Source organism: Mustela putorius, unplaced genomic scaffold (genome assembly GCF_011764305.1).
Source record: "Mustela putorius furo isolate JIRA1106 unplaced genomic scaffold, ASM1176430v1.1 tig00000224_pilon_pilon_pilon, whole genome shotgun sequence".
Classification (NCBI taxonomy): Eukaryota; Metazoa; Chordata; class Mammalia; order Carnivora; family Mustelidae; genus Mustela; species Mustela putorius.
In genome coordinates this window covers 11790829-11808541 of record NW_025421321.1, presented here as the reverse complement: position 1 = coordinate 11808541, position 17713 = coordinate 11790829, and the positions used below count along the sequence as shown (strand labels likewise).

Here is a 17713-nt window from a genome sequence, read left to right as displayed (position 1 = left end):
AGATATACCTGGGGCTACAATAATCAATGTATTATACTGTTTTAATATACTTTATATGAACATAACTTTATATAAATATACTTTTAGTATACTTAATGTTTTAATACACTTGGCTCTGGTTTAATAATCTTGGCTCTGGTTTGCTCTGGAATCTTTCATTAAATATTGTTAAGTATTTAAAATGCAGCTAAAAAACCAAAAACCCTGATAACCACTTTTTGAGTAGCTTAAAATTACAGAGAAAGCAATGGTTTAGAAGAAAGCAAAACCTAAAGCAAGGTTTAGTTACTGCCAGTCCAATTTCTAAAGATACCTTTCTTTGTAAAACATGTCCCAGATAGGCAGGACAACTGAAAATTCTCCTCTGCTTTATGAAAAAGAAAAGGCACCATTAGCAAATAGAAGTAAAAACATAGTAACAACCCCCCACCTTGGATTGCTTATAACTGAAAATATTCCTAAAATTATTGCCTGGCTAAAGTTAATATGGACAATTGGATATGCCAAAGTTGAAAAATATGTAAAAAGATTGGAAACAATAAACATCTACATTATGTCAGCTCCCATGCTAGGTACACTTACAAAAGGTCTTAATCTTTCGGAGAAAGTATCACAATTTAAAAATGAAACAAAATCTAGGTAGTAAAACAACAACAAAAACGTATCTAAATTACACCAAGTAAAAACCACCCCAGTATTTGATTCTCAGAATTGTTCCACCTCAAGGTAATTAAAGGATGCTGATTCAGAGCAACAGTTGGGTAAATTGTAATTTTTTTATTGGAAAACAAATATACAACTTGGAATGGATTTGAGGCAAATTGTGCCATAAGCAGATTTTCTTTAAGTGGCTAAACAAAGTTTAAAAAGCAAGTAACAATAAAAGAAAATGTTTCTGGTACAGGACCAGCAGTACAAAAAAATAGTGTACGAGTACCTGGATAATACACCCGTTTTGCAATAGTGCAACTTTTAAGTACATATTGTTGACTGTCCATAGTCCACGCAGAGTTACAACTCCACACTTCAACAACAACATGCTGACAGTTCCTAAAGAAGACTACTTAAAAAAAAGGCATAACCCAGATGTTCCCTCATTTGACCAACTCCATCTAAGTTTAGATGTGCAGAAGGGCTTAGATATATCCAGAGTAAGCCACATGCAACATGTTACTTGATCAATTTTCTAAAATAAGGTTTCAGGACAATGACAGTAAGATAAGGGAAGAAAACATGGAGGAATGAAGTCCTAATTACTATACATGCATATTTTTTGACAGCAGGGGGGAACCTTTTACAGATAAGTTACAAACAAAGAAAAGGCAAATAAAACAATTTTGTACAAGAAATTTAACACATTCTGTACAGTCTTCACTTTGCTGTCATCATTTGTACAAACTCTGAAAAAGAAGAAGTACACAAAAAGTTGCATCAATGGTAAAAGAATGACAAAACCAATCACATTATTCAATCTCAAAGCAATTTCCAATTTCCCTTTCTTTCCTCAAAAATATACAGTATAGAATTGTCAAGCTTTGTCAAGGCCAGAACTTCATAAATCAAAATTACTTAGGATTGTTAATCAATAAACCAAATTAATGGTTTAGACAAGTTATTACAAAATAGAAGGATTTTTGCTCTTAAGTTTATTACAACATGGTAATTTTGAACTGACGCAGAAGTAAACGGTCTTAGACTAAAGCTAATTAGAGGGAAAATAAATCCAATGAAGGAAGGAAAATCACCTTACTTTAATTTTGAGGTTTCTGAAATAAGCTTAAAGCTTTTCAAATTGTTCCACAATCATTATAAAAAGATTGTTTTAGCATAGTATGGAGCACCATGCTTCTCAAACTTTAAAATGCGTATGACACTGTCCAGCAATCTTGTTAAAATGCAGAGATTCTAGGTATATGGTAGGACCTGATAGCAAACAATTCTAAAAAGTCCTCAGATGATCGTGATTTTCCCTTATCTGTAGAAAATACTCTGAATAGCAAAAGGTTTGTAAATATAAAAACTTTTAGCATCTTCATTTGGCAGGATTGGAGACACTAATTTTGACCTAGGATATATATAAACACATACCTTGTACCTTAAAATCAAAGCACAGAATGAGGTAGTGAAAGATTTACCTTCATAGTTTACTTGACCATCACCATCAATATCTGCTTCCCTGATCATTTCATCGACTTCTTCATCTGTTAACTTCTCTCCCAGGTTTGTCATCACATGGCGAAGCTCTGCTGCACTAATATAGCCATTGCCATCCTAGAAAAAATTTAGTAAGATACCTAAGTAAAATTATAGACTCAGAATTGGGTTGGAGGTTTAGTAAGTTTACAATAAACTTCACATTAGGGAGAAAAAGATACTTCAGACATATCAACCAAAACCAAACTATAGTTGACCAATAGATGGTCACTGAAAACAGCAGGATATCATACATTAAAATCACTGTTTCTGGTGCACCTGGGTGGCTCAGTCAGTTAAGTGTCTGCCTTTGGCTCAGGTCATGATCCCAGGGTCTTGGGATCAAGACCCAGGTGTGGCTACCTGCTCAGTGGGGGCATCTGCTTCTCCCTTTGCCCCTCCCCTCTCATGGGTTCGCACTCTCTAATAAATAAATAAGAACTTAAAAAAATAAAATAAAATCGGTTTCTTAGTTCCAAAGTCAGTGATGCCTCCTTTGCCAAGATTCACCCTCAAAATTTAACAAATCCAATCCCCAAATACCTACCTTATCAAACACACGGAATGCTTCTCTAATTTCTTCTTCACTGTCTGTGTCTTTCATTTTTCTTGCCATCATTGTCAGAAATTCCGGGAAGTCAATTGTGCCATTACCTGAAATGATTTGTCTAGTTGTAAGAGTACTAAAGAATTTAAATGCCCTCTTCAATTCCCCCTCCCCCAAAACCCAGGTTAAAAAACTTACCATCAGCATCTACTTCATTAATCATGTCCTGTAACTCTGCTTCTGTGGGATTCTGCCCAAGAGACCTCATTACAGTTCCCAATTCCTTTGTTGTTATAGTTCCATCACCATCCTTGTCAAATAGTGAAAAAGCTTCTTTGAATTCTGTTTAAGAGACCATAATCCAAACATAAAGGTTAACAATAAAAACCTCCTAAATGCTAAATATTAATCAACTATTAAAGCAAAGGTATATATGGAAGTAACACTTGAAACCAGCCTTTGATTCCTGAAGAATTATGTGGGAAAAACTTGCTATATTTCAAACATCTTTAGCTAATCATACCAATATATGCTCATACTGATCTATCAGCAAGTTTTTTTCACCTAAAATATTACAAAAGGACTCCAATACCTAGACCAGATAAAAGTAAAAATTATTTTAGGTTGAAGGAGGCAAAGAATCAAAGCCCCAAATGAGTGGCTTCCCTATTTTCTATTAAAGCCCAGAATATAAAAATAAGATTGGTACCTAACTGGCACCACCAGTACCTGGTACCCAACATCTGTTTCTATAGAACTATATGCATTATACTCAGAGTAAGCCTCAAAAATTAAAATTAAATCTCTTTAAAATCTACTAATTTAGGGGTGCCTGAGGGGTGGCTCAGTCATTAAGCGTCTGCCTTGGGCTCAGGTTATGATCCCAGGGTTTTGGGATGGAGCCCCGCATCTGGTTCCCTGCTCCACGGGAAGCCTGCTTCTCCCTCTCCCACATCCCCCTGCTTGTGTTCCCTCTCTTGCGGTGTCTCTGTCAAATAAATAAATAAACAAAAACAAAAAACAACCTACAATTTAAGGGGCACACCCAGGAGGCTCAGTCAGTTACACAACTGCCTTCAGCTCAGGTCTTAATACCAAGGGTCCTGGGACTGTGCTCCATGTTGGGCTCCCTGATCATCAACAGGGAGTCTGCTTCTCCCTCTCTCCCTCTGCCCCTGCTCGAGCTCTCGTTCACTCTCTCTCAAATAAATAAAATCTTAAAAACAAAACTACTAAATTAAGAACAAAAAAATACACCTCTAAACTTCAGAACAATATGCAACAGACCAATTGCCTTTTCTGACCTATAAAGAACTATCACCAAAAATCTACGATGATATTAACAATGGGATGATCAAGATATGAATGGCCAGTTTTAGCTAAGTATCGTATCACTGACAGCAAAGGTAATTTAGACCATTTTTAGGAATATAAAATCCCAAACTTTTAATATAGTTAAAACATCCTATTACATCTTAAAAATCATCTTGTGAAATTATGTTCCTTCTAATTCACCACTAGATTACATGGAAAGCTGTTGAAGCAGCGGTCTAGAATACCGGCATCCCCATTTATTTCATAAACTAAAGCAGAGATTAAATTTGGTAGTGCAAGGTCATATAAATGAACTAAAACACAATGGCAGTATTTTCTGGTAGGGTACTTTTAAAAAGCTATTAGACCCTTTTTAAGCAAACCCAAAACAGTTCCAACGTTCACAGGGCTCAGCTTCCTCAATATATCTATACATTTGAAAGTACATACCTGACATGTTTAAGTAATAGTTTGCTTCCTCTTATATAGTCCAAGGCTATTTATTCCCCCCTACCTTTCTATCCTTTCTCCAATTCATATACATCCCAGTTTCAATCCATCATAATCTCTTCTCTGGACTCAACTACTCTTCCATTGATTTTCCATTAACATATGTCTCTTAGCTTAAAACGAATTCAAACCTTGTGTTTTCTCTTACATGCCTGCCCTTATCTCCCCAAATCTTGGAAGCATCATTACTCATATATATCCCTTTCTTCTACCAATCCACTATTAAAATTACTTCCAGCTCCAACTCATCAAGTTGAAAATCCCAAGTTTACCAATAACAACTTAGTTGCCCAATTAAACAAGTGTCTTTAAGTACATGAGGCCATACAGCATAAATAAAAGTAGACTTTGGAATGCAACTTGTGTTTAATAATCTCAGCTCTGCTACTTACCAGTAGTGTAACCTAGGCAAGTTAAGTTAATAAACCTTTCCTATCTTAGCTTCATCATTTTTGTTAAATAGGAATAACTATACCTACCTTCCTAAGTTTATGAACTTAATTACCAAGCATAAAGCACTTAGAAGTAGGTCTGGGGGCGCCTGGGTGGTTCAGTGGGTTAAAGCCTCTGCCCTCCGCTCAGGTCATGATCTTGGGGTCCTGGGATCAAGCCCCGTATGGGGGGGGTCGTCTCTGCTCAGCAGGGAGCCTGCTCCCCCCCCACACACCTGCCTCTCTGCCTACTTGTGATCTCTGTCAAATAAATAAAATCTTAAAAGTAAAAAAAATTAAAAAAAAAAAAAAAAGAAAAAAGAAGTAGGTCTGGCAAGTAAATACTTAGTTAAGTGTTAAGAAAAGATGACCTCACTTTCCTGCAGGATCCAAAACTATACTGAGAAACTCTAAACTTCTCTTGGCTTTCACAACAGTACCTCAGTTTACCTGCCTTACACTGCCAAAGACTCTTGCTCCTATATTTATCTCTCACAGGTAAATGTGATTAATTTTCTTCCTCTTTTCCACCACCTCTTATCTATGCCTACTCATAATGAAGTCTTCTTTAGTCTACTCCTCTATCTCAACATAATACAGTAGTTCCCTCACCCTTACCACAGTTTCGTTTTCTGCCTGTTCAGCTACCCCTAGTGAACTGTAGTCCAGAAGCAGAGGATCCTTCTGGCATACCACAGGTCAACAGCAGCCTAACACTGTATCACAATGCCTACATCATTCACCTCACTTCATCTCATCTCTGAGGCATTTTACCATCCCACATAGTCACAAAAAGGGCAAGTACAGTATATGGTGAGAGACCACACTAGTATAACTTACATTATAGTATACTTTCACAATCATTACTGTTGTTCATCTATTATACCTAATTCACAAATACTGTATCATATGTGTGTGTGTATAGGAAAAACAAGTTTGGTACTGTCAGTGGTTTCAAGCATCCACTGGCATCTTAGAGCATACCTTCCCATCACAGACTGGGGAGGCAGGGTCTACCGTATCTTTATTTCTGACTTCCTACAGGATATGCCCCTTGGCTGACCCCAAGAGAGACTTATGAAAGTGAATTATGTATTCCCCAACAACCCTAGGAATGCAAGCAAAACACGCTTTAACTTTCCCTGTGAAATCTGTCAACAAGTCCTGTTGCATCCTCCCATTTCAATACTGCCTGATTATTTTTATCTCAACAAGCAGTATCTTATTTCATGGTCCCTCCTCTTTTGCCTAGACTATTACAATAGCCTTCTAACTGGGTTCTTTATTTAAAATTACCTACACAACTACCTGGGTCATATTACCTTTCTGGATTACCACATTCCTTTCTTACGTTTAAAATCTATTAACTGCTTAGCTTTAGACCAGGTTATCACTGACTAGTTGGTAGTTTACTACATTCAGTATTAACATAGTTCCATTCCATTTAAAACCGTTTGTTTTCAGAGGCACTCCCCTAGTATCACAAGCTTAGTAGCAAACTACTGATTGATTTTATGAAATTAGCCTACATTAACTAGGTTGACTCAATGACAAAAACACATCAATAAATCCCACAAGTAGAATTTGATGAAGACATTCCCATTTTACTCAGGGTTTTATTTTTCTTTTTTTCAACAGGATGTAGAAATATTGTCTAGAAATCCAAAAAACTATTAGGGTTTGAACACATGCCATTTACCACCTAGTAACTTAGGCTACAAGAAAATCAAAGCACTGAGAAACATGGTTTTGTTTACATTACATTCGCTGCTATTAATACCTAGCTACAGGTATTAACACTACCATTACCAGCAAAAGTTTCCAATGTGTAACTAACTATAATCATTTTACTGTACAACTTAATTGTTAAGATGTAGAGTAAGTTTACAAATATGTATTCTTAATTTCAAGGAGTTTCACAGTATATTAACTTTAAAAAAAAAAAAAAAAAAAAAAAAAAAAACTCCACACCCAGCATGGGGCCCAATGCAAGGCTTGAATTCACAACCCTGAGATAAAGTCCTGAGCTGAAATCAGGAGGTCAGATGCTTAACCAACAGAGCTACCTAGTTGCCCCTAAAATACTTTCAAAATGCTTGCTGGAGGGGCACCTAGGTGGCTCAGAGGGTTAAGCCTCTGCCTTCAGCTCAGGTCATGGTCTCAGGCCCCACATTAGGCTCTCTGCTCAGCAGGGAGCCTGCTTCTCCCTCTCTCTCTCTCTGACTACTTGTGATCTCTATGTCAAATAAATAAATAAAATCTAAAATAAGTAAATAAATAAAATGCTTGCTGAAATAGTGAAAAGCAGAAAGACCATATCTATGCTATAACTATTAGTTATAAAGGTACAAGAAAGGAACAAATGTCAAGCATTATTCCAAATTTTTATCTGTATTTTTACACCAGAGCCAGAAATACCTGTAAAATTCCTTGAAATAAAACCCAAAAGTACAATTTAGGGGTGCCTGGGTGGCTCTGTCATTAAGCATCTGCCTTCACAGCTCAGGTCATGATCCCGGGTGTGTGTGTGTGTGTGTGTGTGTGTGTGTGCACGCGCGCCTGTGATCAGCCCCGCATGGGGCTCCCTGCTGCTCCCTCTCCCACTCCCGCCAGCTTGTATTCCTTCTCTCTCAAATAAATAAAATCTTAAAAAAAAAAAAAAAGTATAATTTAAATCCACCTGTCCTTACAGCTCCCTACCTTACTTTATAACTGGTATAATCTTTATGTATAGAAGCATGCCATTCTTAACTATAATTCCCAGGAATGACTTGAATCAAATGTCTGTTTACCAACTTCCATTTATTTAGAAAATTCTGAACCTAATAATCTCTTAAAGGACATGTATCAGACTTTTGTTGGCACTATGTAAATTGAATAAGGTTATCTTTCAAGTTAGGTTTTACTCCTACACTGTACCTTTAAGAAAGAAAAACTCTTGTAGGTTTTTCCTATTAGACCCCTAGGTGTCAAGCACCAACAACTAATGACATCATGGCAGAATTATGAGCAAAATTAACTAGTGATGTCACAGTGGACACTTCTGGATTGCTCTTTAAGAGTAAGTAATATAAACAATTCTAGTAACTTCATCTAAACAAAATATGCTTTTTCTAGACCAAGTTATTTGCTGTTAGTAGACTTTCTAAACAAATCTGTAGAAGTAATGATTATCATATAAAGTTAAAATAGTTTAAAAAGAACCTTAGTATATTCAATGCTGATTTATCTATGAAGTTTGTAAGTACTTTGTTTTTTGGTAAAGATTCTAAGATGCTACTGATTACCACCAATTACAATTTATCAGAATAAAGAAAGTAATTTGCCTCCACCTCAAAGGTGGACACAAACAATGGAGGCAGAATAATTCTTAGGACAGGGTAGGTAGTGTTCTGGAACATTTTTTTGTTGTCACACACAACAAAGAAGTGTATCCATTTTTCAGTCCCTACTATGTGGGAGGCACCGGGGATAGAAGAAGCAGCAAAAAGATCCCTGAGAGCACAGGGTTTTACTTCAGCAGTATAAAAGTTTTGACTCCTTTATAAAGGTTCACTAAAACCTGGGGTACCAGGAATGATTTTAAAAGCCTAAGAAAATGCAGGGTAAGGAAAGAATCCAGAACAGATTTTCCCCCATCCCCACTGGAAATTTAAGTATACGATGAGAGCCAACAAAAACACCAAATTTATCTTTAAATAAATGTTCCAGTGAACTACTACTAGTATTCTTTATGAAAATGCTATCAGTCTTTGAAGACTGATTCTCTTGAATTTAAAAGATACATGGTTTTTTTAAAAAAATAGTTGTATGTGTTTTTGGGAGTGCAATAATGGGCACCAACTATGTAACATACCTTAAAGATACATTTTCTACCTTAAAGTGAAAATGCTGTGCTATCTACAGCAGGGACAACTACCTGACTGGGAACACCAAGAAATGAAAAGTAAAGAGGGAGGCCAAAAGTATTAGAGAAGTTAATAGTTTAAGCCTGGATATATGAATCAGTTTGTCACTTCCGATAGGCTACATTAACAAATAACAAAATAATTTTTTATAAGTTTTAGAATTTACATGTCACAGATACATTAAAATAGTATAAAAGAACAAAGAAATTAGTTCCAAAGCTCTGCTTCGGTTCTTCAACACTCATTACATGCAATTTATCAACCCTAGAAACCAAATCCCAGATTTAAGTCAAATTCACACAATCAGTAAAAATAAAATCTGCTTACATTTGGTCCTTCATGCTAACAGCTTCCTACTTTATATAGTCCTATCGGGTTGTATTTGTAATATTTGAGAAGATTAGTGATTTCTAGGTCCTCCAGATTTGTTTATGTGGAGAGGAGGGCTTACTTTAAATGGGCTATATATAGTTGAGTTCCAACTGGGATTTTCAGTATTCTCTATCATTAATAAAAAGAAAAAAAGAAGAAAGAAAAAAGAAAGCTTTAGTGCTTTTGAACACTTCTAACTTCTTGCCTACCAGGAAAGCTGTGGTAGTTAAAACTGCTTGATGCTTGTGTTAATTAAAGTCTAAAGAGAGTAAAAGAAGAGTCTGAAAAGCATTTCAACACTACAAGGAACTAAAAAAGGAAGAAAATCCTTTAGTGAGTTTCCCTAGTATTTTGAGGTTAACCAGCCATCTTAAAGTGTTAGAATAAAATCAAAAGTACCAATGATTAATGTTATAGCATAAAGACAATATGACATCAAGTTTTACATAACAACTTCATACATTTCCATGACAAACCAAAGGAGACACGATTTAATTATTTTTTTAGTTTATTTTTAAGGATTTTATTTATTTAGTTGACAAATAGACACACAGGGAGAGAGGGACAGAAGCAGGGGGAGTGGGAGAGGGACAAGCAGGCTTGTCTTATGTGGGCGGTGATCCCAGGACTCTGGGATCATGACCTGAGCTGAAGGCAGAAGCTTAACAAGTGAGCCACCCAGGCGGCCCCAGGAGACAAGATTTAAAAAGCTCATTTCAACAGATGCTACTGTTCCTTCCTCAAGACAAAATTCAACATACTATACATTTAGAAAACAGAACGGTAACTTTTGCATCTAAGTTTTTCTCTAGAGATAATGATTATTCCTGAATGATTCTACATACAGTTCTAAGGTTAAAATATTAGCTACTTTGAACTGGGGTAAATTCAATGTTCCCTCTGGGATTCAACACTTCAAATTACCTATTAATTACTACTCTTTTTTTCTTGTGAAGAGTAATTTGGAGTTGCAGTGTTAAAAACTGCCCAGAATTCATGTTTTCAAGATAATCTTCAAGAAAAACAAAGACCACCACCACCAAGTTCCAAAGTATACCCGCACGTAGCCTAAAACCTTGCCTTTCATTACAGTCAGCCCCATATATCTCCCAAAGGCAAGCATACCTTCTCATTTGTCAAAGCAGGTTGAATTATTATATTACATTACACCACTTGTTATTATCTATTACATAGACTAAAGTCTATCTAATTTTTTCATAAAGGTATCTTACTTTGACACTGGCCATTCGATTTATAATAAAATCCAATGGATACCACTTAGCAAAGTATTTCTTACCTGCAATCTGCTCTTCAGTCAGTTGGTCAGCCTACAAAGAGATCACAAAGACAGGTATGCAGATGAGCAGTTAAATTAAGAATCAAGTTTAAAAACCTTCAAGGTTTACCTTTTACCATGAATTCCATTTAGCATAACACTCCTTAGTACTAGCAACATACATAGGTAGAAAATGAATTATCTTTTAAGGTAGAAAACACATATTAAGTTGATAGGTTTATCTTCAAAGCTAAGCGATGCTGACCAAGTTTAATACTTAAACCCCAACTATTATTTTAGAATACACACCAAAGTTTCAATTTCACACAAATTGGGGGGAAAAAGCAATTTGGCATAGTAGAAAATTTAAAGGAAGTTGTTATTCTTCTAAAGCAAGGAGAGAATCCAACAAAAACATGGTTTCCTTTCTCAAAGTTAAGATACCTAAACTTTTCACCTTTTTTTGGTAAATAAAAAACAGTATTAGCAGAAATTATCAGAAATCTTCACTGAACCAAAAATAATGTCCAAGAATTACACTCAAAATTACCCCTATAAATGGTTAAACACATCATGTGGACATGAGAATGGGCTTCCAAACCTGAAACAAAAAACAAACCCGTAACACTAAGCAAAAATCCAAGCTGTCCTGGTTGGGGAAACATGAAAGCTACCAGTTTTTACTTCTCACCTGGCAGGCAAATTTAAAGAATCAGGATTCCCATCATTTGAACTAAATTATTTACTAAATATTAAGTCCAGCCGTTCATTTTCTCTTGGACTTTTGGAATCCCAATGTGTGCCTAAAGTTTGTGAATTTTTAGCACAGAGAGAAGAGTTATTTTTGCTAAAAGGAAAAAAAGACCAGGCATTTGCTAAAGCCTTTTATAGATACTGTTTTTATTTAATCTTCACAATAACCCTCTAATGGTATCATTATCCCCTATAGGTTCAGGTTAAATTTCAGGGAGGTTAACAAAATTAGTAACTAGTTTTAAATACTAGAATTAAACTAGAATTTAAACACAAAGGTGTCAGATGTATTCACTGCCTGTAAGTTTTAAATGCAGAGTACCATAATATATAATAACATATCTGCAAAATACCAAGGCTCCTTTTTCCTCATGTGGCCTTTATCTTTGGACATTTCACCACTCAGCAGTACAAAAACCCATGAGCAACTGCTTATATGGTACTAGCACTAATTAGACCCAGTCTTCTAATATTCTTACCTATATGGAATCAAGCATTCTGTGATTAATCCATTCATTTATTAGTATGAAAAAATAAACACTGCCTGGTTTCATTCTTTTTTAAAGACTACCTTAATGAAAAGTAGCATCACATTTTTCTAGGGGACAACATGAGAAAATTTGGGAAGGAACCCGCAAAGTGCAAGTTTCTTTCCCCACTCAACACATTTTTGATTTGACCTCAATGCAAACTCAACTTGTTTCTATTTTTAAAAAGGGGGGGGGGGGGAAAGGCCCCAAAGGCCTGGTAACTTAAAATTGAAGAGGCAATAATTAAGTTCAAATGCAGGAGTTAAAGAAAAGAAGATCTACTTTTAACCTTCCAAATCCCAATCTTCCATCTGATATAACATCAGTCATCCAATTGTTTTCCCTGAAGAGTTAAGATTTAAAACACGGTAAATCCAGACTTGATACCTGCTTTGTTAGAGGCTATAAAGGATTTACTTCTGATTCCATTTTGCAAGACTTTTATCATTTCTGGAAAAAGGGCAACATGGCAGAGTTGGGGGAAAAAGCATAGCGTTTTGTATCGTTGCTGGACATACTAGTATCCTAGCTCTTCCACATAAAAAGCCACATGACCTTGGACATGTTATTCTACCTCTCATAAGTCCATTTCATCCATACAGTATTAGTATCTACCTTACAAGGTTATTGTGCAGAAAGAGAAGCTACTTTTACATACAGTAAAACTCTTTGAACCCAAAGAGTTCAGTGATAATTATTTTATATATATTAACTAATAAAAGAACCTACACTGTTAAATATGAACTTAACTAGTTCAACTTCCACACAGTAAACAGACATGCAGGGCATCATCAACTCTTGCTTCAGAGAGTAGCAGGGTCCACATTAAAGATCTTAAAGAGACTGTATTATATGCAGGAATTTTGAATTTTAATCTTCTGCTATACTTTCGTCTTTTAGCCCAGTCGTCTGTATACCAGATCTCTTCTTACGAAATACTTAAGGGGACCAAAATATACAAATAAACATGTGTGCTTTGCTTCTCATATAATATGGAGATGCCTATTTTAAACTTACCCTTTCTAGGAAGTTATTAAGTTTAAAATGTTTCACTGCTACATGGAAATTTATTTCTTAATTTCACTCTTACCATTCATTTATAACTAAGCATTGCATAACATTGTCTATTGTCTTTTCTAGATATCAGAATATAAAATTAAACATCATGAACAATAAATATTTGTTAACCACCTTAAAAACGAAACAAAAACCCAGCAAACCTACCACTGTTCCATGCTATCTTTTTTTTAAGATTTTATTTATTTGAGGGGCGCCTGAGTGGCTCAGTGGGTTAATCCTCTGCCTTTGGCTCAGGTCATGGTCTCAGGGTCCTGAGATCAAGCCCCGCATCCGGCTCTCTGCTCAGCAAAGAGCCTGCTCCCCCCCCCCCAACACCAAACTGTCTCTCCATCTACTTGTGATCTCTGTCAAATAAAATCTTAAAAAAAAAAAAGATTTTATTTATTTGATAGGAGAGAGAGAAAGAGAGATCACAAGTAGGCAGAGAGGCAGGCAGAGAGAGTGGGGGAAGAAGGCTCCCCGCTAATCAGAGAGCCCCTTTGGGGGTCCATCCCAGGACCCTGGGACCATGACCCAAGCCGATGGCAGAGGCTTATCCCACTGAGTCACCAAGGCACCCCTGTTCCATGTATGATTTAAGATGAGAATAAATTTTCATGAACTGAAAGCACAAGGTGCAGCAGCCCAGGGACAGATGTGGCAGGTGAAAACAGTTTAGGAGACTTAGTTAAGCAGAATGTATGGAAGGCACAGTATGTATGAAAGCTGAAGGAAGGACTGCTATGTGCAGGAAGGGAAACAGTGTTGTTCTCTCAACAGGGGGGGTAGGGGTGGATTTTGGGAAGATGCATTTATATTAAAGTTAGGAAGAAAAGGACGGAAAAGGATGCTAGCTATAAAACAAAACTTTAAAATTACCCAATTTTGCTTGGAAAGTCAAAATTTAATGGTCCCACACCATCTTGTCCAGCTCTCCGCCTCTAGCCAGACACAATCTTAGAAAAATTCACAAATGAACGGTAGCCCAGTTGGTTAAGTGACGGCTCCTGATTTCAGCACAGGTCATTATTTCAGGGTTGTGACTGTGTCCCATCTCACTGCTGGGTATGGAGACTGCTTAAGATTCTCTCCCTTTGCCCCTTCCCACCCAAAATAAAAGAAAAATTCACAGAAAAAGTTCAAGGAATAAGCTATCAAAAATGTTACTCAATTTTGCTTGCAAAGTTTTTTTTTTTTTTTTTTTTTACAACTAATCCAGAGCTCAAGGTTTTAAAATAAACTTTACCAGCAGAGTTAAGATTAAGGCCTTTAAGAGGCAAAACTACACCACTCCCTAGCACTCTAATTTTTAAGTCTGTTCCAACTACATGCAAATAAATTTGGTTTTTATTTCTGTCTATGGAGAGTGCCATTTTCTTAGTTAGAAGAACTGGAAGAATTATACTTCTGGGAAAACTCGAGCTCATTAACACGTGTGTTTATCTCCGTGAAGAATAATCCACTAGAGAGATGACTAGTTCTTATTCCTGTATTTCTACAATTGATAGACTTCCTTCTCCTGTTCATCACTCCAGAGAAAGCTTCCAGGCATTAGTACACTCGCATGTTCCACACCAGACCTACTGAGCTAGAATCTCCATTTTGAAGAACCCTACTTGATTTGTAAACACTGAGAAACATTAACCTATCTTCACGTGTGATCTGAAGAGTGAATGCATTATGTACCTATCAAAGCAGATATGGATATTCCTGGAGTTTATCTAGTGAATGGCAGTTAAAAAAAATCCAAAATTCTTATCTGAATAAATGTATGAAGCCACAGGTTTAAATCGGAACACTAACTTCTAGCTTTCATTCATTCCTCTTTATTTCAAAGTTCTATTTAGATAAAACAATGTCTTCATTAATTTTTATTTATTTATTTATTTAAATTTCAGAAGTCAGGATATGTCCTACCTGTATTAAAAGCAGCCTTTAAATTATTTCAGTAGAATTAACAGATACCTTAATTCTGACAGAACCGAACTTACTATAGTATCACTGATCAAAAGAAAAACCATCAGGACAAATTAATTACTTCACAGAAATTAAGACCTTTACTAAAGGCCTACTCTGATCATTGTACCTAAATCTAGAACTTTCTATATATTTTTGATAGGGCCACAGTGAAGTTCCTCAGTGTAACACAAACTGATCTACTTGCAATTTGATATAATAATGATAACTTTGACAAGCACAAAACTTTCTACTTCTTCGTATCTCTTACTTATCATCTGGGCCCCAAATCTTAAAGCGATCCTTGGCTCTTTCAATGCACATGTACTTGTAACACTTACATGTAAACCCAAGAGCTATCTGAACAATCTTGTTCTGCTTCCACACAAACTCATTCTTTAACTTAACAGAGACTTCATTTTAAATCTCCAAATCTTATAATTATGAAGTTACCTTATGACAACTTCCAACTTAATTTTACTTAACAATGACTAGCAACTAGCAATGAAAACCCCCAAAGCACCAATAATGTAAACAGTAACTACAGAAGCTTATCACTGGTAAAGGACCATGAAAAGTGTGGATACAAACTATATGCAACATATGAAAATCTATTGAATTCCCGGTTCAAGTATCAGACTGATTAGGTAAAAAATTTACCATTCATTTAGAAATATTTTTTTAAAATTTACTGCACAATTCAGTACCTTGATTACATATACATAATGTATACCTTGTTTCAACTAAAAAGTAAATTCAACTAGTATGTTCAAAATCAGAATAAAATAATTTAAAATATCAAAATAGAACAAATGCATCAAACTTGAGTGAACACTAACTAGTTTTATCCAAGGTGAACTCCTCTCCCCACACCCATATAGGCTGGAGGTTTCAGTTGGCAAGGATTCTCAACTCCTCTGTTTAAGATGTCACCTTGCCTTCTGGACACACCCATCGCTGTAACCACTTGGCAGACGGAAACAAAAAGTAGGTACTGCAAATTACCGCCGTCATTAGGGTAAAAAAACCAGGAGTTCCGGTCTCAAGTGACAGGAAAATGCTTTTTAAGATTCCCTGCTCCTTCTGCCCCCGGTATACTCTTCTATCACCACAGTACTTGACAGCCATTACTATTTAAGAGAATTGAACTGCACGTTACCATGGTCTGGCGTTTTCTGGAAGGAAATACGACTCATTTTCAAGGGAAGTGGAGCAGGGGCAATGCTGTGATTATAGTTCTTTAACATTAGGAGTGCACGTGAGTACTTAAGAATAGGATATAGACACTGGCCTTTTCAACTGTTACGGCAGGATAAAAGCGACTTTCACAACAGAACGTCAGTCACCCCAAAGCTTGCTTTTGGCAGGTGACTAGAAAAAGCATTTCAGACCCAAGCTGGAGCTGACGACTTTCTCTAGTCAGATGCGCACTCTGAGCGTGCGCCAGACTTCGGGTATAAAGCTCGTTTCCTTCAACGACAAAGCCACATTTTTTCTCATGTCCAGGCTGGGTAGTGGAAGGCCCCAGGGCCCCAAATGGAGTGGGAAAGATCAGGGTCCACCGAGCTTCCTTCTCGCCACCGGAGGGGGATGGGAAACTGCCGAAGCCGCCCTCCCCCACCCATCCCCAACTCACAGGCCCCGCACTGCCGCGGGCAGCGGAGACCTCCGCAGCCCTGCAGGTGCCAGCACAGCAGCTGGGGCGCGAGGCAAGCCGAGCGGGCGGGGGCCCCGCCCCCCGGCCGCTCCCCGCGCCGCGCCCGCTCGCGCGCCCCCCGCCCCCGGCACGCGGGGGATGCGGGCTAACGGCGGCGCTGGCGCTCGCCCGGGGCCTCGCGCTCCCTTCCCGCCCCCTCGGCGCATGGCGGCCAAAAGCGGACAAAGGCGCTTCCTGGCGCCAGCACAAACCGTCCGTTGGGCTTTTGAATCGGGCCCCGGCACCGACCTTTCGAGATGCCCGACCAGCAGCTTTTGCCCTCCCGCTCTCCCCCGCCCTTCCACTTTCGCGTCTCCACCATGTGCTGGGCTGCCCTCCCCCCCAGCTCCGATTCATCACCCTCACCCAGCCAAGCCCCCGAGGAGCTTCAGCTCCTTGAAGGCAATGATCCCGGCCCCCGTAACGCTAGGGGACTCCTCTCCGAGGAGAATGAGGATGGGAGAGCACCTGCGACGCAACCGCCGCAGTGCCCCGGTCTCATTCGCGCCATCCCTCTGGCGAAGACCACTCCTGAGGGATGTACGGGAGCAGCGTCCCCTTTCTTTAACAAATCTGCTTCAGCCTTGTCCCCCCTCCGGCCAAGCGCCGGCAGCTTAGCGACACACTCACCATGCTGCAAGCGCTACCGGTCTCCAAGAAGCGACCACACAACCACTCAGCTCGCTCGACCCACTCGGACTAATTCTCCTCCTCCGCCCCCAGCGCCTCATAAACACCTCCCTCCGCCAGATCCCTCCGCCGCATGCCAGATAACGGAACATCGCAAACGAGTTCCGGCAAACCCCCTCCTCTCTAACTCTTCTGGGGACTCCTTTATCCACTGTTATTTACTCGACGAAGCAAGAGATAAAGGAAAGCGGGCGAACGAATGACGTAAGTGGGTTTCACTCCCCAGCGAGCCAGTTTAAAGGCCGAGGGAGTCGCGCCTGAGGGGCGCTACTTTGCGGCGCGGAGGAGCATCATAGTGGTGACTCGATCCCCGATGATCGTTGAACCGGCCTCTGATTGGCTGGTTCGTACCTGCAATGCGTCACTCGGCATCGCAGCAGCCGCCGCCGGGACGCGGTGCGGCTTCTGCCGTTGCTGCTCTGGCCGCGCTGTCCTGGCAACTGCGCCAGGCGGCAGAGTCGCTTCCCTTGCGTTTGGC

The 17713-nt window shown here is 38.5% G+C and overlaps 1 protein-coding gene across 1 annotated transcript; it reads right to left on the bottom strand.

Annotated features, from left to right (window-relative positions):
- Positions 1-757: 757 nt before the first annotated feature.
- CALM2 (calmodulin 2) lies at positions 758-17305 on the bottom strand. The gene is made up of 6 exons (XM_004753012.3): positions 17176-17305; positions 10573-10603; positions 2939-3082; positions 2741-2847; positions 2136-2271; positions 758-1400 (listed from the first exon to the last, which is right to left on the bottom strand). The coding sequence occupies exons 1-6, from the start codon at positions 17176-17178 to the stop codon at positions 1372-1374; spliced, it is 450 nt and encodes a 149-aa protein (XP_004753069.1). The 5' UTR covers positions 17179-17305; the 3' UTR covers positions 758-1371.
- Positions 17306-17713: the final 408 nt, after the last annotated feature.